The 27,512-nt window shown below is 42.3% G+C and overlaps 1 protein-coding gene across 1 annotated transcript in view; it reads right to left on the bottom strand.

Annotated features, from left to right (window-relative positions):
- LOC126470143 (zinc finger protein 277) overlaps positions 1-27,512 on the bottom strand; it is a 146,489-nt gene that overhangs the window by 58,988 nt on the left and 59,989 nt on the right. The window contains exons 5-7 of the mRNA XM_050097757.1: positions 14,301-14,463; positions 13,959-14,189; positions 707-858 (exon numbers count right to left, since the gene is read on the bottom strand). Coding sequence (XP_049953714.1) covers positions 707-858; positions 13,959-14,189; positions 14,301-14,463 — 546 coding nt within the window. The remainder of the gene's footprint in view (positions 1-706; positions 859-13,958; positions 14,190-14,300; positions 14,464-27,512) is intronic.

Raw genomic sequence — 27,512 nt, 5'->3', positions numbered from 1 at the left:
CACCTGTCTTAGGTGACTGTTCACACCTCTTGAATTCCAGACAGGCCAACCAATTGGTTATTGGGTAGGTAACAGCTCAGGCAATCATCACACCCTGGGCCTAGCCTTTACCAGAGAGTAAGCACAAGCCCTAATTGTCAACCTGGGTGCTGGGAGTCATGCATTACCACATCCTTTATGCATCATGCCTTCAGGCATGCACCGGGAGGAAGAAAGACAAAGAAGGAGATCTCAAATGCTGAATTGGAAGAAGGACAGAAGTCAGAACAAGAAAGGAGAGAAAGACAAAAATAAAATCCACCTAAGTCTTCCAATACTTCCACAAGTTTTCATTTCCTGACCGTATGCAAGACATGGTCCCCAAGGGAGGGGAGAAAGAATAGTAGGAGGATAGATATGCAGCATGGAAAAGGATTACAAAAGAGTTGAGAGACCCAGGGGGAGGGGTGGGGAGAGGGGGGGGGGGCACAACTGCTGAGGCTAGCACTCCTGGAATAAATAACACTGCAGATCAATGAATTAGATACAGCCTAGGGAATTGTTTCCAGAACAAATCCTTCACTCTGTAAAGCTCTGTTGGGTTTAACAGAAGAATCAGCACGTTATGGCACTATGGTGTTATGAGCTAGTTAAAGTTTGGTGCAAAGTTCACCAAACTGCAGATTTTATTGACAAGAATGCATTTATTGACAGAATGCATACTCACTCTGGTTGGTTCCACACTTCTTTCCTTGGAAGCATAAAATGTCTTTCTTTGGTCATATGGTTTAACAGATCTCCACGATCTTGAAAGAGTTTATGGCACTTCATACATATTAGGGCATACATCTGATGTCTGATGTAGTTGACAAGTTTTACCTAAAATAAGAGAGATTTTCAGTTAGCAATTCTAAATCAGCTTCGTGAAACAAACAACAGTATTCTACAAATATTGCAATCATTAAGGTATTTTGACAAATTGCACAATGGAACTGAAAATATAACAAACTGAGGTGTTGGTAGCAATATTAACAAGACTACATAATAGTTTTTTGAGCGACACAGTGTTATTTTGTGTAGGGACTGCAATATTAAATTTTTAATTATTCTCCATGGCAAATAATGTTATTGGGTCTACTAGAGCACTATAAAGTGATACAGACAGTGTTTCAACAAACTGTAAGACGGAAATAGTATCACTGTCACAGATAAATTTGTGGAAAATTGGGAACAAAATACAATTATATACATAAAAACAGACCACTTTTTTTGGTCATCATCCTTTTGGACTGGTTTTATGTGACTCACCACGAATTCCTCTCCCGTGCCAACCTCACCTCGGAGTGACATTTGCACCCAATATCCTCAATTATTTGTTGGATATATCCCAATCTCTGCCTTCCCCTTCAGTTTTTAGGCCCTACAGCTCCCTCAAATACCAGTGAAGTTATTCCTTGATGTCTTAACACTTTCACTATCAACCTGTTCTTTCTTATTGGCAATGTTTTCCACATGTTCCTCTCCTCGCCAGTCCTACACAGAACCACCTCATTTCTTACTTTATCAGTTCACCTAATTTTCTACATCCTTCTATAGCACCACATCTCAAATACTTCCATTCTCTTTTTTTTCAGTTTTACCATTATCAATGATTCATTCCCATACACTTTCAGATCAGTAATAAAATGTGAGGCACAAAGTAAAGTACAATAAATCATGTTTTCAGCAAGCAGAAGCTGCATATGACTTTCGTTGAATTTGGTGGCATTGGTTTTCACTATCCTCACATGTTACAGAGGGGACAATATTTGAAGTATGTCAACTGTGGTCAGGACTAACCCTGCACAGCATTTTATACTGATCTGCCTCCTATGTCATTAGCAAGTGATATCTATTAAATGTTCCCCCGCTGCATCAGAAGCAAAGCTTTGCAGCCCATTCAGAAAGAGGCAGTGAATTACAGGCTCTAGAGCACATACAATCAACACAGAAGAGACCACCTATTCATCACAACCACAAAGGCAAAAATCTAGATCCATACGGGTGAACATGTACACTTGACAGCACAGCACAAGAAATGACTGGAGATGAAATTTGAAGCACCTGTCACGTTATGCAGGGTGTACAATACTGCTAATAAAAGAACATCTGTGACTGTGAGTGTAATCGAAGGATTAACACTTTCTTGACCCAAACTTTAGGAACACATCCTCTAAAAATGCAAAAAAACTGTGCCACAGCATTTGTAGGATTGCAGGCATATGAAATGGAAGTTCATGTTGTGAGGGAGAGGCAAGAGCAGAACAGCAGTAAGAAACCTCTGTAGGCAGGAAAGTAATCCTGTGACAACTGGACTCAATTTGAATTCCACCTATGGCAGTTTTTTGTGTTATTGAGTTAATTTGTTTAAGCTGTACAAAACATGAAACTAGTAGAACGAATAGTTCAAAGTATTATGAAGATATTTCACTATTATCAAGATATTTTGGCTTTCAGAAGTGCACAGCATGCAATTCCCTTTCCACTGAACTTCTTGTCCAAGGACTCCATTGATAATCTGCATTCAAACATCTTATTTTCTACCGTTTCCTCTTATGTGGTTAGTTTCACTTGCCAAGGGTCATGACAGACCACATTTCTTGCATGGTTTATTTTGTCTCTGACCATACACAGTGCTTGACAACTGCTGAGGAACAATTGGCACTTGCTAAAGAACACCTGCAAATTCCTACAAAACTACTGACCAATGATAGTAAAAGGTAATGTAGATGGCGGGACATGTAAACTGCAGTGAAGCCAGTACATGAACGCTCTGTACCCATTCAACAAATCATGCAGTGCGTTGTTGTTGTTGTTGTTGTTGTGGAATTGATTAGCGTGACATTCTGTGTGGTACAGCAAGATAGCTGCAAGAAATCACTCAACTTCTTACAATTGTGGTCGAGCAACTGGACAAGTTGAAGCTGTTTGAAGTGTCACTATTGTGGCCACAGTAATGGGTGTGTCCAAAAGTGTCATCTCGTGATTAAAAAATGTCGCTGAATGTGGAAATGCTACGCAAAAGCATGCCCACTGGTTGTAGTGGACCACCACACCGCAAGAGGATTGATACGTAGCCCTAGTGGTGAAAAGGAACAGACATCTCAATCCTGCACAGATTGCTGCAGGTCTTGCAACCATTATTGGTACAAGCCTGTCTGCCAAGACCATGCCACTGTCAAGAAAGAGTTCCATGGTGTAGAGAGCAAGTTCGTTGGGGTCAGCAAAAGTGGTCCAGAATGATATTCCGTGACAAATCCTGTTTTACTGTGGCAAGTGGTTCTGGCTGCCAGTTGGTGTGGGGGGAGAGGGGGGGGGAGGGGGGGGAGGGAGAGAGGGAAGGAGGGAGGGAGGGAGGGAGGGAGGGAGGGAGGGAGGGAGAGAGAGAGAGAGAGAGAGAGAGAGAGAGAGAGAGAGAGAGAGAGAGAGAGAGAGAGTGGGGGGGGGGGGGGGCAACAATATTACATGAACATCACTGGTATGGTCTAGGTGTTATGGTGTGGGCAGGCATTATGCACAATGACAGAACACCATTGCATAAGGTCCCATTACAGTATAATGGTACTGCAGGGGGATTATTTTGGATCATTTCTGTCCATTAAGGGATGCAGCTGGCCCAGACTTTCTATTTATGGATGAAGGCGAGGTGTCAGACAGACTGAAAAATGAAGATACTGAATCTGTGGAATGGCCTGCATACTCCCCAGACCTAAACCCTATGCAGCATGCCTGACCTGAGATACTCTTGACAGACGTGTTTCTTAATGAACGCCCTCTCCCTGAACTGTGAAAGAACTGAAAACTACCTTGAGAGAGGAGTGGGACAATATATGTCAAGGACTCCTCAACTGTTTGGTAGCCAACATGAATAATAATGGCAAAATGTGCATTAGTGCCCCCAGGAGAGCATATTCCTTACTCAGAGTCAGATATCAACCTTTATTTTGGGAGTGTGACCTGCGTTGAATATGAACATTATTTATGTCTGTTGTTATACTTTCCCATGTGGTGAAACCTGTACCTTTTTTTTTTTTTTATAAATATACCACTCTAGCTCTATTATGTGTACTGTGTTTCATGTCATCCATCACTGATCGTGATTATTCCTGTCCAACAATGTCTTTGTGCCTTAGCAGTTGTCAAGCAGTGGATTTTCAATGAGTCAGAGCTCTGATGCAAAAAGGAAGCCACTTAGGAAGAGAAATTTCATTCTGTTCTGTAAATTGCTCCTGTACCATTATTTGTGTGCATACTGGATACTTACCCTCCAGGAAACAGATTAATTCCTCAGGATATAGTAGTCGTACAGATGGGATCATGATATAATATGGTATACTGGACAGCATCAAGTTGATCATATACCCTGTGGAATATTCAAAGTCTATGGGGCCACGTCCAACACAAAACAGCCCAAGAAACACAGACATCGTGAAATAAATTCTGGATAAACAGGGTGACTCATATACAAAGCAAACACCCTTCCCAGCATTTTGAGGGAAGCAATACCTCCGGAGACAGATTTAAATCACCAAATGATGCTCCAGCCTGTTGCCTGAACAGTGTGGTAGGTGGCATATCATTTTTAACTAAGGATAAATGAGTTCTGAGTGGCCTTAGAAAGAAGCATTTCAGACTAGTTTGTTACTAAGCATCTGTTCATACAGTTGTGCACAAACTCAAACTGAAACCTTACAAAGTAACAGTAGTGCATCAATTAACTGTTCAACCATTTCAGATCCTTTGCTTGATGTCAGTGCAGCAACTGGCTATAGCATTCTGCACATGATGGAGAGATTAAATCTAAAATGCTCGTTTTTCCTTATGAAGTGTTGGTGCATTTATCATGGTACATGAAGTTGCAGAACAGTCAATTTTGGAATTCCATAATGCCTCATCAGTTACATCAAGAGTACAGTTGTAAAACTACTGCAGACTATCATAAGTAAGTGTAAGACTACAGTGGTTTTCCTAGTAGCTTTGGTCAGGAGAGAGTGGAGGAGCGATGTGCATTACTATCAAACATAGCAAACCCTCTGGGCTTTTCCCCCAGTTAGGTCATCCTTGTGGAGGAGAGTATAGTCCTATAGCACAGGGGCTTCAGAGGCTTTAAAATGTGTTTTTTGTAAACACAACCACAGGGCACTTAAGTGAAGAAAAGCTGTCTGAATATGCTCTGGGAGTTTCATGCTATTGAAGGTAAGGATCACGGAGTTTTATTTCACCAGATCCCCATCCACCCTTTTCACAACACTTTGCAGATCAACAATACCTTCTGGAGCCCACTCATCTTTCAATTCTTCTTTGGGAATATCTATAACATCTCTGCATGACACAACACTTTTGCTGTAGCTAAATGTGTTGTGTAGCTCTGATTTGGTGGCATATTCCCCAAGGCATCTGGCTTCCTGAAGGGTCATAGCTTGTTGAGAACTATAAGTTTCAACCAGCAGTGTCCCATTACACAACTGTTTGACAGATTTTAAAATTCCAGCAATGCCCTTTAAAATTTCTTGAATGTAGAACAGTGAAACTTTTTCAAAGTTACCCTTTTAACATTTAACTATTAAAAACAAATTCTGACTGGCAGCATTTGTTCTGTCACTTTATACACTAGAACTCTGAAAAATTTCGGAGTCTGGAGGACTGGCTACATAAGTCCTCTTGTTACACTGGGTGTTGATACCAACCAGTGGCCCACCCATTCTGCTGGGAGGCAGACGAGAAAATTTTGGAGGGTCCATCTTAGTCCCATGAGCAGCTAAGAAAAAAAGAGCCTACCCAGACAGAGCCCCGTGTGCCTAGGTAAGCCTTATACAACCGAGGTGTGGCTGTCCCTCAGAGGTTGCCTGCTAATGACTGTTCCACCTAAACAGCCATGCACCTCTTAAGTGCACACCATACCTTGAGATTGAGGTTTTTTTTATAGAGATTTTTACTGTTCTTGTGATCCAGGCAGTCAAGCCAAGATCCCCATTCCCTGTGACACACTACATTCCATCATTGCACCGTAGAGTGGTCACTGAAGCTTGCCCACAGCTTAAGGTGACAGAGCAATGGCAGCACTTACCAGTCCCCAGTTCAGGATCCCCAGGTTTAGTCTGACTCTGATCAACACAAGTCACTTTGGTACTTATGAAATAGTTTCGATAATGCTCATCAGTATTGCCTTGACCCACAAGGCAAGGATAAACAAGTCATCAGTTACATACCACCATTGTCTCTGTAGCAGTCCAACTTAGCAATTGGACTTCGTAAAATTTGTCTTTGTTTTTCATCAGCTATATGTCAAACTCAACCTTTTGCACATCCCTTCCAGATATTCATTGTGGTATACTTAGTGTACAGACATTGAATTTTGGAACATTTACTGTGACATGTTCAGGTAATGAGATATTATTATTGTTCTTTCAATATTCAGTAAGTGACTTGTTTTCAATTACTATGTTTCCAACTACCTCCCATCAGATGAGACACTCTATCTGTGTTACAAAAAACTTCATATTCATTTTATATCTGGGTATTGTTCCGGTGCTGCCTTCAGTGGACACTGCATGCATTCAATGATCATTAGAGAATAGACCAAATGGTGTACATTTGAATTTGTACAAAATATCAGGTGTTACGATGATAAGCCTGGTTTGTCTAGGTCTCCCATTTGTTAGCCTGAAATTACATCGTGGAAACATACTTCACAGCAGTTGACAACTCTAAGTTCTCCTTGATCACTTGTAGTGGTAATTACTGTCATTGGCATGTAGCACTCATTCTGTGGCTTTAATACCTTCCTTACAATTTCCTTGAGCCTTACTGTTTAACTGAGCATTTGTACTAATGAGTGGAAATAACTTTATCAACATTTGATGTTTCTGATGGTGAACAAAATCTCAGTTACATAAAAATGTTGCAGTTATTTCCTTAGTCTGGAGCACCACTCAGCTGTGATGCCTATAAAGTACATCAGCCAAGGATAGCACTGGGGCTGCATTCTGACAGAAAGGGAAATTTGAATGGCAGTGTTTGGTCATTGGTAATTATCATCAAGATGCCGGATCTAGCTGGCTGGACATAGTTTAGCCACCTTCATATGGCAAATACAGAATCTTGTTTGTGAAAAATAGAGTCCCCAAGTCTTCTAGGGCTTTGACAGAATGGCGTTCGATGATAATGTCAACATGACACATCACCATTTAGGCAACTCTCATAAAGCATTAACATATATGGCAGTTTCACCTCTGTTCATAATTGCCTTGTTTAGTTTTCAAGATTTTTTTGGAGTTAACAGCTGAAATATTTGTACATGATACAAAATGGCTGTGCTGTACAGCAATAGCGCATCATCACGCAGATTGCCAGTATTCAACTGGTATGGGTGGAATTGCCATAATTGATAACATCTTGTGGTAAAATACATGTCTAATTCTATTCTCTTCTCAACACTAGGGTTTGCAGGTTGTCCACAGTGAAAACATACCTGCATGTCTTCCTCCATTCTCCAAGTATCAGATGTTCTTTGTGGTGTCTGAATTGATAGTGTTTGCTGAGAAGCTTGTTAACATTTGCAAGATAAATTAGAGGTAACAAAATGAATTCTTTAAGGACGACTTGGTCTGTAGTCAAAATTTGTGCTAAAAATGAATGCAACACTGCTTGAATAATCACTGCAATCCCATGCAGCCTGGGATCAACACCCACAGCCAACAGAAACTCATACTTCCCATCTTACCTCAGCCTAATTATGGATGAAAAGTCATCTGTTGTAATGACATCTTTTACGAAGAGTGCTTGACACACTGACACATTCTTTCTGCCTACATCTTTTCTTAGTTATGAAAATGTAATGAGTTCTATCATATTCAGATTTACCACTGTCAAAACACACTGTGTAGTTTGCCCTTGGTGTTGGGCTTTTATGCCTTCAATTATTTTGTCACAAAACAGACACTCTGCTGGATGTCACCAGAATTTTAATTTTCATATGAAATTTCTCCTAACTACTGAGCTTGTCCTCACTGATTTCAAAAATTGCTTGGCTGTACAATCCAAGTATATCTAGATGTTAGCAAAAACATCATATTATCCCATCTGTTCTAATTGACAATTTCTGTGGAATCCCTTAAACCATTCAGTCAGGAGGAAGGGGGAAAAAACCACCAGAATGGTGTAGTGAATTCCTTGTTTGCCAATGAAAGGTGTAATTTAATACTGAGCACTGATAGCAAGTTTATTAAGAAAGAACAATGCGAAGAGTAGACAGAGCTGATCTTGGCCGATACAGTGGTGGGATCCTGTTTTCTTCTAATATCGAGGTTTCTCGAAGTATCCAAATACTTAGCAAACAAGACGTCTCTACAGTCTTTCAGAGTAATTTAGAAATCAAATTTCCGGACAAAGGAAATATAAATTTAACCTAGGAGGTGTATGCTGACACGTAGGTAACTGCTGCTCCGTCCTTGCTGCTGGGCAGGCTATGGAAATATTTACATACGCCAAATACATTTAAATTTCAGTCACTGAGCCTTCACATCAATTTCCTTGAGCCGAATGGAGTCTATGTACCTAAGTCATCGTCAGTTTTTATCACCTCATGTAAACACATTAGCATCTTTTTAACCCCCCGATGCAATAAGAGAAGTCTTATAAGTTTAAAGTGTGTATCTATATTTTTAAAAAAAAAAAAAAGAAAAAAAAAAGAAAATTGGAAACTGGTGTTGTAAGGATGGTTCTTAGCTATGTTCCATGAAAGTCTGTTCAGCCTTTTAAATTTCGTCAACTAAATTCAATGAAAAGTTTCCTGTCAGTGCAATCTCTTGATTTATGCTACGTAATATGTAAGAGCTACATCAAGTTACATACAGGGTGGCACAAGAAATATGTTACCAATTGTTTCTTTCACAATTTACGATGCACATTAGATATCCCGCTGGGATCTCTACAGCAGTACCAGCAGAGCTTGGAAAAACGAATGAGTTACGAAATGACGTGTATTTCACGATACTGCTGCTAGGAGACTAGTAAGCAGCAATGGCTGACAATGGAAGACTGACAACACAGCAACGATCGGCAATTGTGTTACTTTTTCATGAAACGAAAAGCCTTGTTGTGACTCAGAGGCGTTTTCGACAACAGTTTAACACACGATAGGTCCCTTGCAAGAAGACCATCCACAGGTTGTACGATAAATTTGTACAGGAAGGAATAGTATTGGAAGTGAAGCGACCTCGGCCTAAGCCTGTTTGTTCACCGGAGAACATTGAAGCGGTACGAGTTGCCGTACAGAGAAGTCCCGGGAAATCATATAGAAAGGCAGCAGTGCAACTGGGAATATCCAGATGCTCCGGACAACACATTCTTAAATGTGACCTCCATATGTACCCATACAAGATAACCTGTGCACAGAAGCTCACTGAAGAACACAAGCAGCAGAGACTACTGTTTGCTCAGTGGGTGGAGGATAGGGAAGAAACTCTCAACAACGTTTGGTTTTCAGACAAGGCGCATTTTCATTTAGATGTTGTGGTTAACAAACAAAATGTACTCTTTTAGGCCACTGAAAACCCACAAGTGCTTCATGAATGACAACATTATGCTCCAAGGATTACAGCATGGGCAGCAATTTCCAGTCACGGACTTACTGGACCATTTTTCTTTGAAGAAACTGTGAACAGCGAGCGTTATTTGAGCATGCTTTGCAATAGCTTCATTCCACAGCATCTTGCTACTGCCTTGTCCTTCAACACGCAGTGGTTCATGTAAGATGGAGCAAGGCCACATACTGCAAACACTGTGTTGGAGTGTTTACATGAGCATTTCGACATGCGGATCATTTCACTCAGGTTTCCAGGTCGCTTCAATGACGGACAAAATTGGCCCCCCCAATAGTCCAGACCTCAATCCATGTGACTTTTTTCTTTGGGGGTACCTAAAGGAAAAAATTTTACTGAAACGTGCACGTGATTTAATGGAGCTCAGAAGACTTATTCTTCAAGCTTGCAGCGAAATTATGGAAGACATGTGCCGTAGGGTAATCACTAACTTCAGTGTTCATTTGAAGGAAGTTAGGAAACGAATTGGTGGACATGTTGTGCATGTGCTGAGTTAGAACAAATCTCCGTGGATGGCTCTTCATTGTAGTATATGTTCCTTTCAGATTGTATTGACAATAAAGTTTATATTCAAAAACAAAATGGTAACACATTTCATGCGCCACCCTGTAGTAGAGCTCAAAAAGACCTAAATAAATGTCCACAAAAACATATGTTTATCTTTTACAGTCAACCAACAATGATGAGTTTTGTCTTTTGAAGTCACTCATTTCAGCAGCTACATAGCAGGAGGGGGGCGAATGTGAGTCAGCTGTAAAAGATAAATATAACCTCTCACAGAATTTTCTGTAGTTCTTTTTGAGGTCTACGACTCAGTACTAAATCAAATGATTTTGCTGTAATGGTTTAGACAGCCTCCAGCAAGGGAGCACAACATCAGCCTACTTTCTTCTGGCTTTATTTAGAATTATCACCATTGCTTACTGCTTATGTTGCCTAAATTAGCTAAATATATACTGAAACAGTGTCAATGAATATATGTGTGAACTAAAAAAAGAAGCACATAAATCAAGTAAGTGGCAATGGTAAAACATGACTATAGTGTTTAATGCATTTCAGTTACAAGTGAGACCTGCAAAGTATTTTAATGTAAAAATATTTTTAAGTAATAAAGTACGACACTTAGTACAAAATTAAAGTACGGAAGTACTGCTTGTCAGTCTTTCCAGTTCTGCTGAAGTCGATCTGCCATGAGTATTATTCAACAGCTTTCTGTGATTATATTCACAAATAGCAACACCTTGGAAGATTTTTACATGACTTAAGGCTACATAAGCTTGGTCTGTTGCAAAAGTACTTTTGCCTAAATAAATGACACCTTTTTCTACAGAGGTCCCATGCAACTTAGGGACAGTAACAGCCCAAATTAAAATTATGGAAACATTATTCTTTCAGTGCTGCCAAACTCTCCAAGACCCTGAAACATCAGACTTTGTGGCTGTATTGGTATCCATTCACTTTCATCTTTAGAACTCCCTAAAATTGATTTGTCATCAAATTCTACAAATACCTTTTTCAGGTGTTGGCCTTCTTCTAATTGATCTCTGTGGGGTCCACTCATTCCAATCTTTTAATAACAACAATGTTACCATTGGACCAACCCTTCCGAAACCTTAAAATATATTTGCAACATGAAAAGCACCAATTGTAATTTTTATTGAATTTAGTCCCCTCCGCCACACAGTTTGCATCTTGCGGAACACAAGTTCAATCACAGTTTTGACCCTAAGTGGTAGGTTCTTTGGATACATTGAGGAATGAAAGTATGCAGTTCTAGAAAGGATAGCTGCTGTTAGCTGCTTTTTTAAAATTTGCTTAATGGCCTCCCAACACAACGATGCTTGAATAAAAATATTACTACTTATATTAAACTTAAAGCAACAATACATATTGTTTTTTTATTTTGAGTTTTGCATTTTTTATTTTTTTATTTAAGTATTATTTAATTTTAGAGGTTTTTCTGTTAACATTTCTTTTAAATTTTCAATTTAAATTTTATACTGGCATTTCTTTCCACCCTAACCTCCATTGCTACAGAGTATATAAGAGCAATAATTCTTTCTTCCATGACAAATTTATCTAAAAACTTGTATATATTTATTGCTACAATATTTAAGACAGCTCCAAATAGTGGGTGGTTATGGTTATCTCACATTAATGTCGGAAAATACACTCCCGGAAATTGAAATAAGAACACCGTGAATTCATTGTCCCAGGAAGGGGAAACTTTATTGACACATTCCTGGGGTCAGATACATCACATGATCACACTGACAGAACCACAGGCACATAGACACAGGCAACAGAGCATGCACAATGTCGGCACTAGTACAGTGTATATCCACCTTTCGCAGCAATGCAGGCTGCTATTCTCCCATGGAGACGATCGTAGAGATGCTGGATGTAGTCCTGTGGAACGGTTTGCCATGCCATTTCCACCTGGCGCCTCAGTTGGACCAGCGTTCGTGCTGGACGTGCAGACCGCGTGAGACGACGCTTCATCCAGTCCCAAACATGCTCAATGGGGGACAGATCCGGAGATCTTGCTGGCCAGGGTAGTTGACTTACACCTTCTAGAGCACGTTGGGTTGCACGGGATACATGCGGACGTGCATTGTCCTGTTGGAACAGCAAGTTCCCTTGCCGGTCTAGGAATGGTAGAACGATGGGTTTGATGACGGTTTGGATGTACCGTGCACTATTCAGTGTCCCCTCGACGATCACCAGTGGTGTACGGCCAGTGTAGGAGATCGCTCCCCACACCATGATGCCGGGTGTTGGCCCTGTGTGCCTCGGTCGTATGCAGTCCTGATTGTGGCGCTCACCTGCACGGCGCCTAACACCCATACGACCATCATTGGCACCAAGGCAGTAGCGACTCTCATCGCTGAAGACGACACGTCTCCATTCGTCCCTCCATTCACGCCTGTCGCGACACCACTGGAGGCGGGCTGCACGATGTTGGGGCGTGAGCAGAAGACGGCCTAACGGTGTGCGGGACCGTGGCCCAGCTTCATGGAGACGGTTGCGAATGGTCCTCGCCGATACCCCAGGAGCAACAGTGTCCCTAATTTGCTGGGAAGTGGCGGTGCGGTCCCCTACGGCACTGCGTAGGATCCTACGGTCTTGGCGTGCATCCGTGCGTCGCTGCGGTCCGGTCCCAGGTCGACGGGCACGTGCACCTTCCGCCAACCACTGGCGACAACATCGATGTACTGTGGAGGCCTCACGCCCCACGTGTTGAGCAATTCGGCGGTACGTCCACCCGGCCTCCCGCATGCACACTATACGCCCTCGCTCAAAGTCCGTCAACTGCACATACGGTTCACGTCCACGCTGTCGCGGCATGCTACCAGTGTTAAAGACTGCGATGGAGCTCCGTATGCCACGGCAAACTGGCTGACACTGACGGCGGCAGTGCACAAATGCTGCGCAGCTAGCGCCATTCGACGGCCAACACCGCGGTTCCTGGTGTGTCTGCTGTGCCGTGCGTGTGATCATTGCTTGTACAGCCCTCTCGCAGTGTCCGGAGCAAGTATGGTGGGTCTGACACACCGGTGTCAATGTGTTCTTTTTTCCATTTCCAGGAGTGTACATTTAATACAATTAAGAATTCTAAGATCTAAAGGCAAATATTAAGCTTGCACATTTGTCCAGCAAGGTATGCAGGAGAGCTTATGCGAAGTTTGGAAAGTAGGGAAGATCAGGTGAAAGTGAAGCTTCAAAGGGAAGTCGTCAGTCATGCCAGGATGTTCAGTTGAGTTTCAAGACCAAGTCCTGGTTTGGCACAATGTTTAATCAACAAGGATGTTTCAAAATAGCACATGCCTCACAGAAAAATGAAATATTCATTTTGGATGAAAGAAACCTTATTTCATCCATAAAAGCACCTAAAGATGAGTGGCTCAACTAAAATAATGGAATTAGACACAACATACCAGTGAGATCCAGTTTGCATTTATGTAATTTACATATCAGCTAGTTTGGTACATTACAATTGTTCTTCACAAAAATTTAAAATCTGCATTCAGCCACAAATAACAGATACAGTAGTCAAATCATGTATATATTCATACCTCTACCACATGCCCACAAGTTCATAATGGCCAAAACATCAACATATCATCACCATTATATTCTACATTTGTCAGCAAGTTTACAACTCTCAGGAACACCAAAAATTTCATCACATACAATCAAACAATAAATCACAGGAATTCAACTTTACACACGGTACGCGCATGCACACACACACACATGTACGCGAGCACGAGCGCGTGCACATGCACACACATACACCTACAACAGTACAACAACAACAAAGAAATAAATGCAAACCTGTTCATAAAATGATAAGTGGTTGTCTTCAACAATCTGACTGTAATCAAATTCATGAGCTGAATCCATATGTTCTAAGGCATCTTCAAATGATGCACTTATTTCATTGCAAAACAGGCATGTAACAGTACCAGTTGCATCAAATGGCATTCCAGAAGCCATCTTTTCAGTTTCTATTTTTTCTTCTTCACTGTCACTCTCACTGTAACTACTGGAGGAATCTTTTTCTGCCTGTAAATGTGAAAATGATAACATATTAACAAAACTTTTGATTTCACAAATAAGTAAAGCCAGTAAATGTTACATAGTAATGTCAATAACAAAAACAAATTCAATAGTCACCTGTATGTCGCGCCAATTCCTGCCAAGTTCCAAGTAATTTACAACGTAAAATTTGTCATAACACTTATTGTCTGGGTTTATGCTTTTGTGTTGCTTTTTGCGCATATGCTCCTTTAATGATTCACGTTTTTTAAAATACTTTTCACAGTACAAGCACTGCAGCCTGTAAGGAGAGAAATTTATCATAACAGTCCATCAAAGAGAAAGCATTAGTATGTAACATGCAGCACTCCATTCTTATGTTCCTGAAGTAGTAAGAAGTTTGATATTTAGATTAGAAGAAATTGTAAAAGGAGACATAATTTTATTTCCTTATTTTCTACTGCATTTCTGAATTTTTCTTTGACAGATAGCTTACAGAAACACTGAGAGTTGACTCACCGTAAAGGTAATGCAATTATTCTCACTATGAGGTACTAATCCTAACTCAATAATTATGTTTAGTGCCAAGTAAGCTTTTCAAAACAGTGTGACATTTTGATGAGAGTCACTATTATCAACTTATGACGAAGTAGCTGAGTTATGTCTGTATTGGCAGTGCTGGAGAGAGGGCATACTAGATAGAAAGAGGGAGTGGGAAGAAAGAGACCACACCTAAGTCCTTGCAAAGTTAGTTGTCATAGCCAGTAATAGTCCAAAGCAGATCTCAGGTAATAACCTCTGTGGTTGTTTTCTAGGCCATCACTGATTAGACACGGTGCATGTTGAAAAACTCTCACCATCTGGGGCTCAGAATGATCTCTCTGTAATGCAAATCTTTCAGAAGCAAGTGGCTGAATGATGACATCACATCAAAGCTCACCAACAGATTGTCCTTGCCCAGCAATCTTATGAACATGTATGACTTCTTAATATGATGGACATATTGTCTTACTAAAGTTTTAAGTGATTTCATCAAATACTTGCCTAGTCCCTAGGTTGGCGAGCTAACAGTGTTTACTTTTGGACATGAGGTAATTCCTTCCTTGTGTAGCTGTTTAATACTATTGTTAGGCAAGTCTGAGTTCTGCAGAGAACCAATTTTCTTCTACATAGCAGGTGAGACCACATACTGGGCAAGTTCCTTGTATGGTGGATCTTCCAGCAAAGTTTTAATTTCCCATAGTATATGAAAGCACACAACATGACCACTGCATTGCCTCTGCTGGCAGTATGATAGTATTTACATTGTTACTTTGCATGTGGAGTGCCTTCCATTGTGCTACCATACTGTTTGCTTTTCAAGTGCTGATGCTTTAACTGGATACTGAATGAAAGTAATCTCTGGTTTTCATACATCCTTAATAACCTTAACAACATGAAGAATGAGTAAGTATTTCAAATATCACATTGATATATGACACTTTAAGCTCATAAGTATGGTAAGTACCTATTTTTTATGAATTCATTTCGACATCTGGACAGTCTAGCTATTTCATGTATGACAGACTTATTCATATCTCTTAATTGACATAGCCATTAAACAACTCAGTTAATTGCCAATGTATTCAAAACTGTCCAGTTGGTGACTTAACTGCTTATCTGAACATAGTGTCAATAATCCCCTATGTGATTGAAGAGGTTATGCATCTCCCTCTGTTCAGTTCTGTTGTTCAAAGTGGCACATTGCATCTTACAATTTCACAGATTTGTGAATCAAATATTTCCAACTGCAAGACATAAAAGAGTAACATTATTGATTTGAACAATTAATTGATCAATCTTTAGAAATCAATAACCCAAGTTAGACAGTAAGCAACGAAATGCTTGATTTTATCCACTATTCAGGCAGATGCTCATCAGAAAAAAAAAAAAGAAATGAAGTTTAGAGTTTAATGTCCCATCAATGCCAATGTCATTAGCGATGGAGCACACGCTCAGATTGGGAGAGGATGGGAAAAGAAATCATCTGTGACTTTTTCAAAGGAACACATTGGAACTTGCCATAAACACTTTTTAGTAACCACAGGAAACCTAATCTGGATGGCCAAACAAGGATTTGAACCACAGTCCTTCCAAATGCAAATACAGTGTCTTACCACTTCACTATGAGTAATTGGCAGTTCAGCTGGTTGAGCAGGGTGGTGGTTACAGAAGTGCTCATTTAGCGTGATGTATAGCAGCAATTCTTGATATGAGAATACTGAGAAACTTCAGAACAGTAGTGGCAATGACACTGAGTGACTGCTCCAAATAGAAACGAAAAGATAAGAGTGGGACACATTTTCTTATAACATACTGTATGTCTGTAAAGATGGTAGCACTGAACAGAAATATCAGCCAAAACACACACACACACACACACACACACACACACACACACACACAAATGAAATTAACTTGAATATGCTTAATGACAAGCATGCACACACTGTCCCCCTCCCTCCTTGGCCTATTGGTAACAGAAGGAAGTGTTCAATAAAAGTAGTTATGGTTAAAATTTTCTTTCCTGCCATTCAGCCATTTTATCCCATTCCTCACAGAGTCAAAAAATCTTGTGGCTACACAGGACTTCACTACTATTTTCAAACTGGGTGGGGGTTACTAATGATGAATTTCACTGGCATGTGTGCACACAGAGATATGCCATATTAATAATTATGCATTTTGATATAAGCTGATTTTAGATGGTAGTTTATTTTATCAGACTAGTTTTGGGCCTCTGCCTATCGTCATCGGTATCTGTATTTCAGGAAACAACTATTTGTTACACCATGTTATTGATAGTATATAGTGTTTTATGAGTATGTAGGGAAGGAATAAAATGTGTAAAACTAAGTGTGTAACCACATTGAAGGAGAAAATGAAAGTAGCAAACCAAAACTGAAAATATTAACTATAAGGAAAAACGCAGTAGAAGGTGTTAAACCAATATAGCAGACTGCCTGGGCTTGCTGCTCGTAAGAATAAAAAAGGATGAGCCAGACACTCTGCAACAAACTAAAATCCCCAGCCTAAAATCACAAGTCAAGAGAAACACAGATGGTGAAAAGATGAACACGAAGTAGAATAGAAAGCACCAGAGGGGGCAAGGAAGAGTTAGAAGGCAGGTAGGGTGAAGGCCTGGAAGAGAAGGCCGGACACCCACCCTTAGATTGAGTGATAAAACCCCCCTCTTGAATAAACCTTAAAACAAGATCAGGCATTGAGGCGTTGTCACTTAACACAGCAGGTAGTGCATCAGGACGGTTAAAATTCTGCATTAGGGGGTCTAAATTCAGACAGTCCAACAAGATTTGGAACACTGTCAAGTGTGAACCACAGTGACACTGAGGTGGGTCCTTGCAACATAGGAAGTGACCATAAGTCAACCGCATATGGCCGATGCTGAGCCAGCAAGTGACAATGGATTTCTTGCTAGAGGTTTGCATGTAGGACCTCCAAACATATGTTATCTCCTTCACCATACATAACTCATTCGGCAAAGTCAGGAAGTGCCATTCTGTATTCCAGAGCCCAAAAACTTTGCGGCGTAATACCGATCAAAGATCAGATTCCAGTGTGCTGATCTCAAGACTTGGTTTATGAGTAGCCTCTTTAGCTAGCCTTTCAGCAAGTTCATTTCATTTCATCAGATTCTGACATGTCTCAAGGTCCATACAAAGACCACCGACTGTTCAAGTTGTTTGAGGATGTAAACGGACTCTTGGATGGCCATTACAAAAGTGTGGCAAGGAAAAAACTGCTCAAGAGCTTGTAAGATGCTCAAGGAGTCTCTACAAATGAGGAAAGACTCCCCAGCACAGGAACAGATATGCTCAAGAGTATGAGAGGTACCTACCAGCTCTGCTGTGAATGCACTGCAGCCATCTGACAAGGAGCATCTGTTCAGTATCTTCTCCATGCGCATATGCGAACCCAACATGACCATTAACCATCAAGCCATCCATGTAAACTACCTCTGAATCCTGGACATATCAGGAATAGAGAGAAACAGGCAGTGGAGGGCTGCAGAGCGAACCAAGCCCTTTGGCATGTGCGATAGGTCCAGATAAAGCTGTGGTCGAGGTAGACACCATGGAAGTGTACAAGGATGGATCTGGAGGAGAGATGGTAGAGGGAAAGACTCGAGTTCAGTGAGAAGGGACCAGACACAGAATGCAGCTGTAATCCCTAATCTGGGCCTATGTTGTGGGAGATGGATAGCCGCATTAGGCAAAAGGAGATAGTAACTTGGATGTTTAGACGAGCTGCGAATATGTGCAGTATAATAGGCAAGTAGTTGTTGTCACATGATCCACAAGGGAGGAACATCAGCTTAGAGAAGTAGGCTTTTTACAGGGGATGTTCAGAAACCTTCAAACACAAGTTGAACTCCACAGTGGTGTATACGATCCAGCGTTCGCAGTGCTGAGGGCAATGCTGAACCATACGCCAGGCTCCCATAATCAAGATGGGACCGTACAAGGGCTTTGTACAGCTGTAACAGGTAGGCGATCTGAACCACTGTCAGTGTGACTCAGGCATAGAAGAATGTTAAGGATGCTGCCAGCACTTTTGCTTAAGCTGATAAAGATAGGGAAGCCAGGTTAAGCAGGTGTCGAAAACCAGTCCTACAAGGCAATAAGAGTCCACTACATTAAGAAGATGGTCATCAACATAAAGTCGTAGGTGTGAGTGAATGGTATGATGCCAATTGAAGTGCAAGACGCAAGTCTTGGTGGCTGAAAACTGAAAGTCGTGAGCGAGGGCTCACGACTGTGCCTTTCATATAGCTTCTTGCAGGTTATGTTCAGCTACATCAATAGTAGATGAGCAAAAAGGAAATACAAAAGTCATCAGCATATAAGAAGGGTGATACTGAGGACCCCACAGCTGCTGTGAGACCATTAATGGCCACTAAAAAGAATGGGACGCTCAGTACAGAACCCTGCAGGACCCCATTCTCTTGGATATGGGGGGAACAGTGTGAAGCGTTGACTGGAACTCTGAAGGTGCAGAGTGACAAAAAGTTCTGTATAAAAATCGGGATTGGGCCCCGTAGACCCCACACGTGCAATGTAGCAAGGACGTGGTGTCACCAAGTGGTGTCATAGGCTTTCGTCAGGTCAAAAATGATGGCGAAAAGGTGGTGACGGCAGGAAAAGGCCATCCAGTGGTAGAGCAACCTTGGTGAAAACTGTCAGCTCACCATACATTCGAACAGCTTGCACAGAATGTTGGTGAGGCTAATTGAGTGAGTTCTTACTGGGTTTTGACACTGGAATGATGATATTTTCTTGCCACTGTGACAGGAATTGACCTTCGCTCCAGATGTGGTTGAAGACGGAGAGGAGAGAGGTGGCGCTGGTAATCCGATGACAGATGTTTGATGATTTGGGGATGGATGCAGTCTGGCCCAGGGGTTGTCTCAAGACAATCTGGAAGTGCATTATACGGCTCAGGGTGGTGTGTAGTAAAAGATAGGTGTCGTTATTCCACCCGCTGTTTTAGGGGATGAAAGGTAGGGTTGTAATTCTCAGATGCAGAGGTTCAAGCATAATGCTCAGCAAAACACACTGCGATTGCATCTGGGTCAGTATATACAGCTCCATGTGTGGAAACCCCAGGTATACCTGCAGGGGTCTGACATCTGTAAGGGCGTCTGAGCTTAGTCCAAACCTGTGAAAGATAGGTTTGTGTTCCAATACTCCTGCTTCCATCTTTTGGTTAGCTGACAGACCCTGTCACAGAACCATCTGAAGGCAATGAGGTATTCCACTGATGGGTGCCACTTATGACATTTTAGGGCCCATCTACACTCCATTATGGCTGCAGCTATTTCCACCAGGGGTGACCTGAGGAACAAGGGACTGCCAACTCAGCTGCATAAACAATGGTTGTAGTAACACCGTGGATCAGGATCACCACATCAATGTTATCTAGCAATGGAGATCCAACAGTGGTAGCAGACGTGAAAGCATCTCAGTCACCCTTGATACAAGTCCACCTGGGCAAATGTCCAGCTGAGTGACACCGGGAGAGGGACCGGAAGAATGGAAAATGGTCACTACCACACAAGTCATTATGAGCTCTCCAGTGGATAGACAGTAGAAGGTCCGGACTGCAAATTGAGAGATCAATGGCTGAGTATGTGCCATGTGCCACACTGAAATGAGTGGGGGCACCTGTATTTAGGAGGCAGAAAGTCGAGCTGAGTTAGTAGATTCTCGACCTCTTTACCATGGCCAGTAATCTTGATCCACACCACAAAAGGTTATGGACATTAAAATCACCCAGAAGTAGAAAAGGTGGGGTGAGCTGAGAAATTAGTGCAGCCAATGCATGCTGTGGTACTTCACCTGGAGGATGGTAGATATGGCAGATGGTAATTTCCTACATTGCCTTCATCCTGACAGCCACAGTTCCTAAAGGATTTGAAAGGGCACACATTCACTATAGGTAAGGACATATATATACATATTCTACCCGACATCCTGTTACAGTCATTATGATTTTTGTAATACTCCTGGCAGCCACAAAGGGCGAGGGTCTGCATTGCTGGAAAACAGGTTTCCTGAAGGGCAATGCAAAAAGCAGGTGTAATGCTTAAGAGTTATCATAACACAGCCAGGAGGAAGGGGGGCGGGGGGGGGGGGGGGGGGGGGGAGGAGACCACTGCAACTCCACTGGAGGACGATGCTTCCTGTAGTCTGAGAGGGCATGAATGGGCCAAGGAAGCTGGTTACACCTCAGGGGTACCTGCTGCCACTAGTTGAGTGCTTGTATTCATTTTCATTGCAGCTGAGGTGTCTGCGAGGTCTAGGTCCCCAGGGGATGCTAGAATCTCCATCTCATCCTCAGATGTGAAACTTATAGGGAGTGGTGGTGTGGAGGCCACTGGAGTTTCTTGCTTCTCAACCATTTTTTTTCTTCATCGGTTTGCCCTCTCAGTGCTCTTTCGGGGCTAGCTGGGAGGGCTACCCTGAAGTGGCTTCAGGTGCAGATGAAGAGAGTGAAGTCATTTGACCAGAAGCTCATGGTTCCTTCAGCCACTGGCTGGTGTCCACTTCTGCATAGGTGGAGACCTTAGAAGGGAGAGTCCCAAAGGACCCCTTCCGTGCGAGAGGAGCCGGAGGAGGCTGTTGCTTTTCCGGCTGGGAGGTGGGGACCAGTGCCCCTGCTGTTTGGTGGGGCACTGCTCCCAAAGTAGGTGCTTTGGAAGCTACAGAAGAAGAGGAGCCCCCAGCCACCAAATGGAGGGTGGGGGTGTGTGGGGGGAGATATAGTTGGGAGGCCCTGAGGGTCCACTGTAGGCGGGATAGAAGAAGGGACTACCATTGACAGCAGGGGCGACGTCGTCTTTGCCTGCGGCATAGGTGGAAACCAGTCAAACAGAGTGCAGCCTGTCATAGTTCTTTTTAGCCTCTTGGTAATTGTATTCCATAATTTTCCTCTCCTTTTGAAGAACAGTGCAGTCCAACGAGCAGGGGGAGTGGTGGTCTCCATAGTTGACACAGTTGGGAGGAGGAGAACACGGAGTATTCAGACGCAATGGATGTCTACAGTGCTGGAATTGCACCGGAACGACATGTGCCTAAATTTCCAGCACTAAAGCACGACATAAGGGGAGGGCTGTATGGGTTTACATCACACTGGTATACCACCATTTTGACCTTTTCAGGAAACTAATCATCCTCAAAAGCCAAGATGAAGGCACCGGTAGCAACCCTATTATCTTTCAGTACCCTACAGGTGCGCCAGACGAAGTGAACACCCAGTCGTTCTAAATTGGCACGTAGCTCATCGTCGGACTGCAACAGGAGGTCTTGATGGAAAATAATCCCCTGGACAATGTTTAGGCTTTTATGGGGAGTGACTGAAACAGGAATATCATGCAGCTTGTCACAGACAAACAACACCTGTGACTGGGCTGGAGGTGGTGTCTGGATCGGGGCTGGCCCATTTCTCATTTTGGAGACAAAGCCACTTCCCCAAACTTATCCTGCAGGTTTTCAACAAAAAACAGAGGCTTTGTAGCCAGAAATGAGTCCCCACCTGTTCTGCTGTAGACTAAGTACTAAGGCAAATGTGGTGTTCTTTTATCTGCAGACCCACATTCCTCTCATGGTGTAGGTAGTGAGGGGAACAATTTGGGATCACACTTCTGAGCACTGAACTCTAGCCTTTCCTTCTTAGAGACTACTGGGACCATTCAGCCACCAGCAAAAGATGACTTAGCCTGCCTAACTGTCAGTCATCCGTCCTTATGCCACCCACTCCGATCAGATGCTCTCCCCATGGGCACCTCCCAGCCACAGTGAAGGCCACCTGTTGCGATGGCCATTGCAAAGAGTTATGATGTCCCAAAAAGATGGCCATCTATTCCTTGGCATACGTGGGAAATTTGCAACTTGGGCATCAGCACTGCAATCCTTGTGTTGTCAGGGGGCTACAAACAATAGAGTACCTGACAAACCCCACCAGCACGAGGGACTGGCTATCATGCCTTGCCCAAATGGCTTGATTATGGGTGGAGTTGCAGAACAACAATAGGTGCAGAAGGTCTTAGTGCACGACAGATATATGATGCACCACATAAGGCGTCCTTCCCAAATGGCCTGCACTTCTGAAAAATTTTTGGAAATGTGGACGTCAAAGCCTAAAAGGACACCGTAATACAGAAGCCCAAAAAGTAGGAGATTCATTTTAGTGACCTCTTACGACAGATACGAATACCTCGGACCTATTCTAAGCCTCGAACCCATGGGGGGGTGACAGGATGGAGAAAGAGGAAACTGTTAGGCGGAGGGTGCGAGGACAATGGGTTATCTGAGATTGACACCAGGATGATTATGGTACTGGAGGATGTGTTGTAGGGATAAATCCCATCTGTGTAGTTCAGAGAAATTGGTGGTAGAGGGAAGGATCCAGAAGGCTCAGGTTGTGAAGCCCATTGAAACTGTGCATTTTGTGCTCAGCTGCATGTTGTGCCATCAGGTGGTCAACTTTGTTCTTGGTAGGAGCTTGGCAGTGGCCATTCATCCTGGTGGACAGCTAGTTGATGGTCATATTGACATAAAAAACTATGCAGTGTTTACAGCAGAGTTGGTAAATGACATGGCTGCTTTCACAGGTGGTACAGCCTCTGACGGGGTAGGATAAACCTTCGACACGACTGGAGTAGGATGTGCTGGACTGGGCAGGTCTTGCACTTTGGTCTGTCACAGGGATATGAACCCTGTGGGAAGGATTTGGGAGTGAGAGTGGCATATGGATGGACTGGGATGTTGTGTAGGTTGGGTGGGTGATCGAACACAACTTTAAGAGAGGTGGGAAGATCTTGGGTAGGTTGTCCCTCATTTCAGGGCAGGATGTGAGATCATCAATGACCTAGTGAAGGATATGGTTCAGTTGTTCCAGTCCAGGGTGACAAAGGGGGCACTCCTTTGTAGCAGATTCTTGGGGGTGATGGGAGGGTTAAGATGTGCGAGGATATGCGATACGTAATCTGTTTATGGACTAGATTTGATGGTATTGTCTGTCTATGAATATCATCTTCAGACCTTCAGCACACTGGGCAAGGGTGTTCTTGTCACTGCAGATATGTTGTCCATGACTGGCAAGGCTGTACGGCAGGCATTTTTTTGTGTGGAAAGGACGGCAGCTGTCGAAATGCAGGTACTGTTGATAGTTCGGTTGGTTTAATGTCGGCAAGGGTGGATGGAGTCATCAAAGAGCTGGAGGTCAATGTCCATGAATGTTGCATGTTGGGTAGAGGAGCAGGTTAAGTGGTTGGAATGAATGGTGTTGAGGTTGTGAAGGAATGTGGATAGGGTGTATTGGGCCTGAGTCCAGATCACGGAGATATCATCAATGAATTTGAACCAGACTAGGGGATGGGAGTTTTGGGAGGCTAGGAAGGCTTCTTCTAAATGGCCCATCAACATGTTGGCAAAGAAAGGTGCCATGTGGGTGCCCATGGCTGTGCAGCAGATTTGTTTGCAATCTCTCCCTTCCTAGGAAAAGTAGTTGTCAGACAGGATATAGCCAGTAATGTATAAAAGGAATGAAGTGGTCGGTTTTGAATCTGAAGGGCAATGGGACAGGTAGTGTCAGAGTGGCAAGACCACAGGCATAATGGATGTTAGTGTTTAGGGAGGTGACATCACAAGTGATGAGTATGAATCTGGGATATAAAGGGGTGAGGATGGTTGAAAGTAGGCGAAGAAGTGGTTAGTGTCTGATGGGGGAGGCTAGGTTTTGGCCAATTGGTTGTAGATGTTGGTCAAAAACAGTGGAAATTCTTTCAGTGGGAGCACAATGGCCAATTACAATTTGGCATCATGATTATAGGGTTTGTGGACTTCGGGGAGCACACAGGAGGTGTGTGTGCGGGATGTTGATGTGGTGAAGACAAGATGGACTTGGGGAAAAGGTTCCGGGAAGGGCCTATGGACTTCATTAGGGACTGGAGTTTATGTTGGACTTCTGGGACAGGATCATTCTGGCAGAGCTTGTAGGTGGAGTAGCCAGACAGTTGATGGAGGCCTTCTGTCAGGCTGTGACTGCAAACCATTGTGACTGTGATGGAACTTTTGTCTGAGAGCAGGATAATTAGGTCTGGATCTGTTTTCAGGTTGTATATAGCTGTTCTTTCTTCTGTTGAAATGTTAAGTGTTTTTGGGAAGGGACCTGGGGAAGGATGGTGAGACCAAGTTGGAGGTAAGAAATTCCTGGGAGGTGATCAGAAGGTGGTTAGCTGGGAGAGGAGGGGGGTCATGGTTTGAAGGTCATTTCAATGTTGGGATTAAGTTGGCTTTGGTTGGAAGAATTTATAGAAACAAAGTGGGATTTGGAGCAAGAGAGTAGGTCTATGACAAGTCAAACATGGTTAAACATGGGTGTAGGGTTAAAGGTGAGGCCTTTGACTAGGACTGAAACTTCTGTGGGATTGAGATTTTTGGTGGAAAGATTAACAACAATGTTTTCTGTTTGCTTCAGTGTTGGGAGCAAGTTTTGGGGGATGTGATAAATTCATGAGGTAAGCTAGGTAGGGTATGGGTGCTATGAGGGGTTGACGGGAGAGTTCACTGAGAGTAAGATGAATATTGATGGATAGTGGTGCCCAAAGGTGACAGTAGGATGTCAATAAACTGGACAATTTATGAAGATGGTGTCTGGACTGTTCTTCCAGGAATTGGAGTGCAATGGTTTCTGTTTCGAAGATGATGTGTATTTAGTAAGGACTGCACAGTAATAATACCTTGTGGAGGGAGTAAAGGTGATTCTGGGATGCCAGTGCCCTGGTGAGGCGTTCTTGCAGTACTAGGTTTATGAAGGATACGGACTGGCAGAATCTGAAAAGGTGAAGGTCATGCAAAAGGGGAGGTGGGATCCAGAGGAAGAGACATTTACTGCTAGGGCACTGGGGAGGGGGAGGGGAGGGGGAAGGCGGCGGCGGATTACATGGTTTAGACTGCATTTAAGGAACAGGATGTGGAACTGGGTTTCAACCAGGGAAAGGGATATTTTTCTGAATTGGTGCACCCTCCACCCAATAGTTTCCCCTTCCTCCAGCCTGTCACCCCCCCCCCCCCCCCAATTCACATCTGCATGTGGCCTTCAGTGCGTGCCACTCCTCACTGGCAGAATCATCTATTACACGCCTAGACCATATACCTGCCACTCTTCCCTCCCACATTCCTAGCCGGCAAACCAGCTGCCTCCCTCCATGCCAATTGTCACCCATCACTTCGCCCATCTGCTGAGAAACAAAGCATTGACACTGTTCGCTCACCATATAGGGCAGAAATAAGTGTGTGTGTGTGTGTGTGTGTGTGTGTGTGTGTGTGTGTGTGTGTGTGTGTAGGTGCTCGCGCACCAGTGTAAAAAATTTTTACTAGAATGTTTACCTGTACTTGTCAGTGGAAACTGTTGTACGTGCATAGATCATTATTTGTTACATACCACAGGCCGAAACAAATTAGTACAGCCACATTGGCACTTCAAATTAATTGCAAATGTTGGGGAGAGAGAAATCAGTAAGTTGACAAATTTTGCATATTTTCATTCAATGTCATGTGTGTTCTGGGATAACTCATCTTTAAGAAAAAATGTCTCCATCCTCAAAAACGTGCTGTACGAATAATATGTGCTGCTCACTTACAATCATCTTGGTGATATCTGTTAAAGGGGTTAGGCATTTTGACTACTGCCTCACAGTATATTTAGACCGCCTTGAAGTTTGTTGCAAATAATCCACTGCAGTTCAAAAGAAACAATGAAGTACACAATTACAAAACCAGCAGAAAAAAATGACATTCATTACTCCACATTAAGGTTGTCTTTGGCACAGAAAGGGCTGCACAATGCTCCTACCAAAATTTTTTATCACTTACCCACTGATATAAAATGACAGACAGCAAACTTAAATTTGAAAATAAACTGGAAATGTTTCTCCTTGACAATTCCTATTCTGTATGATCTATATTTTTGTAATATGTAAAACGTGATGGGTGGGAACTATAAACTCTGAATTGTATTAAAAAAATTGTAAACAGTCAGCATGTATCCATATTTACATATGAATGTATAATGTGAATGTAAAATGATTCATTCCACATCATTATGATTAACTGTACATACAATTCAAGGAAAATGAAACTAATTGACATTATAATTTTACTTATAGTTTGTATTCTCCCTGTTAACAGAACAAAGAAATGTGTTGAATGTTGATGAAAACTAGAGAAATTTTTGACTTTTTTTATTTTCTAAGATAGGCCTGTTTGTTTAAAGTAACAGCAGATTGTTAGCATATACAACAGTTCTGTGTTCTGTTAATGGAGATACAACAAATCATATGTGACATTATATACAGTATATGGTACAGTATATAACAAATAATGATCTTGTATGCATTGCAATTATCACTGACAACCACATACTCTCGTAAAAATTTCTTATGCTGGTTGCATATATATACACAAATATGCCTATACAAATCATATAATTATATGATTATTTCAAAACATGGTATTTAGTCTATGCTAAAAAGTGTACAAAGATGGCAAGTCACTTTATAATAACACATAAGACCACATATTAATGAAACACTGTATATTAAAAACAACATATTATAAGAAATATTTGTCTTCTGTAATACAGATATCACCAGCGGTGGGTGAATGCTCGAAACTAGTCAGATAAAATAAACTATCATTTACAAGCAGCTTACATTGAAATACATAATTATTAATATGACACATTTACAGTTTCCTCATGCTGCAGAGCGCCAAATTTACAAGACAT

Source organism: Schistocerca serialis, chromosome 3 (assembly GCF_023864345.2).
Source record: "Schistocerca serialis cubense isolate TAMUIC-IGC-003099 chromosome 3, iqSchSeri2.2, whole genome shotgun sequence".
In the NCBI taxonomy this organism is placed as follows: domain Eukaryota; kingdom Metazoa; phylum Arthropoda; class Insecta; order Orthoptera; family Acrididae; genus Schistocerca; species Schistocerca serialis.
The sequence above is the reverse complement of the archived record's forward strand: the minus strand, read 5'-3'. Positions and strand labels throughout refer to the sequence as shown.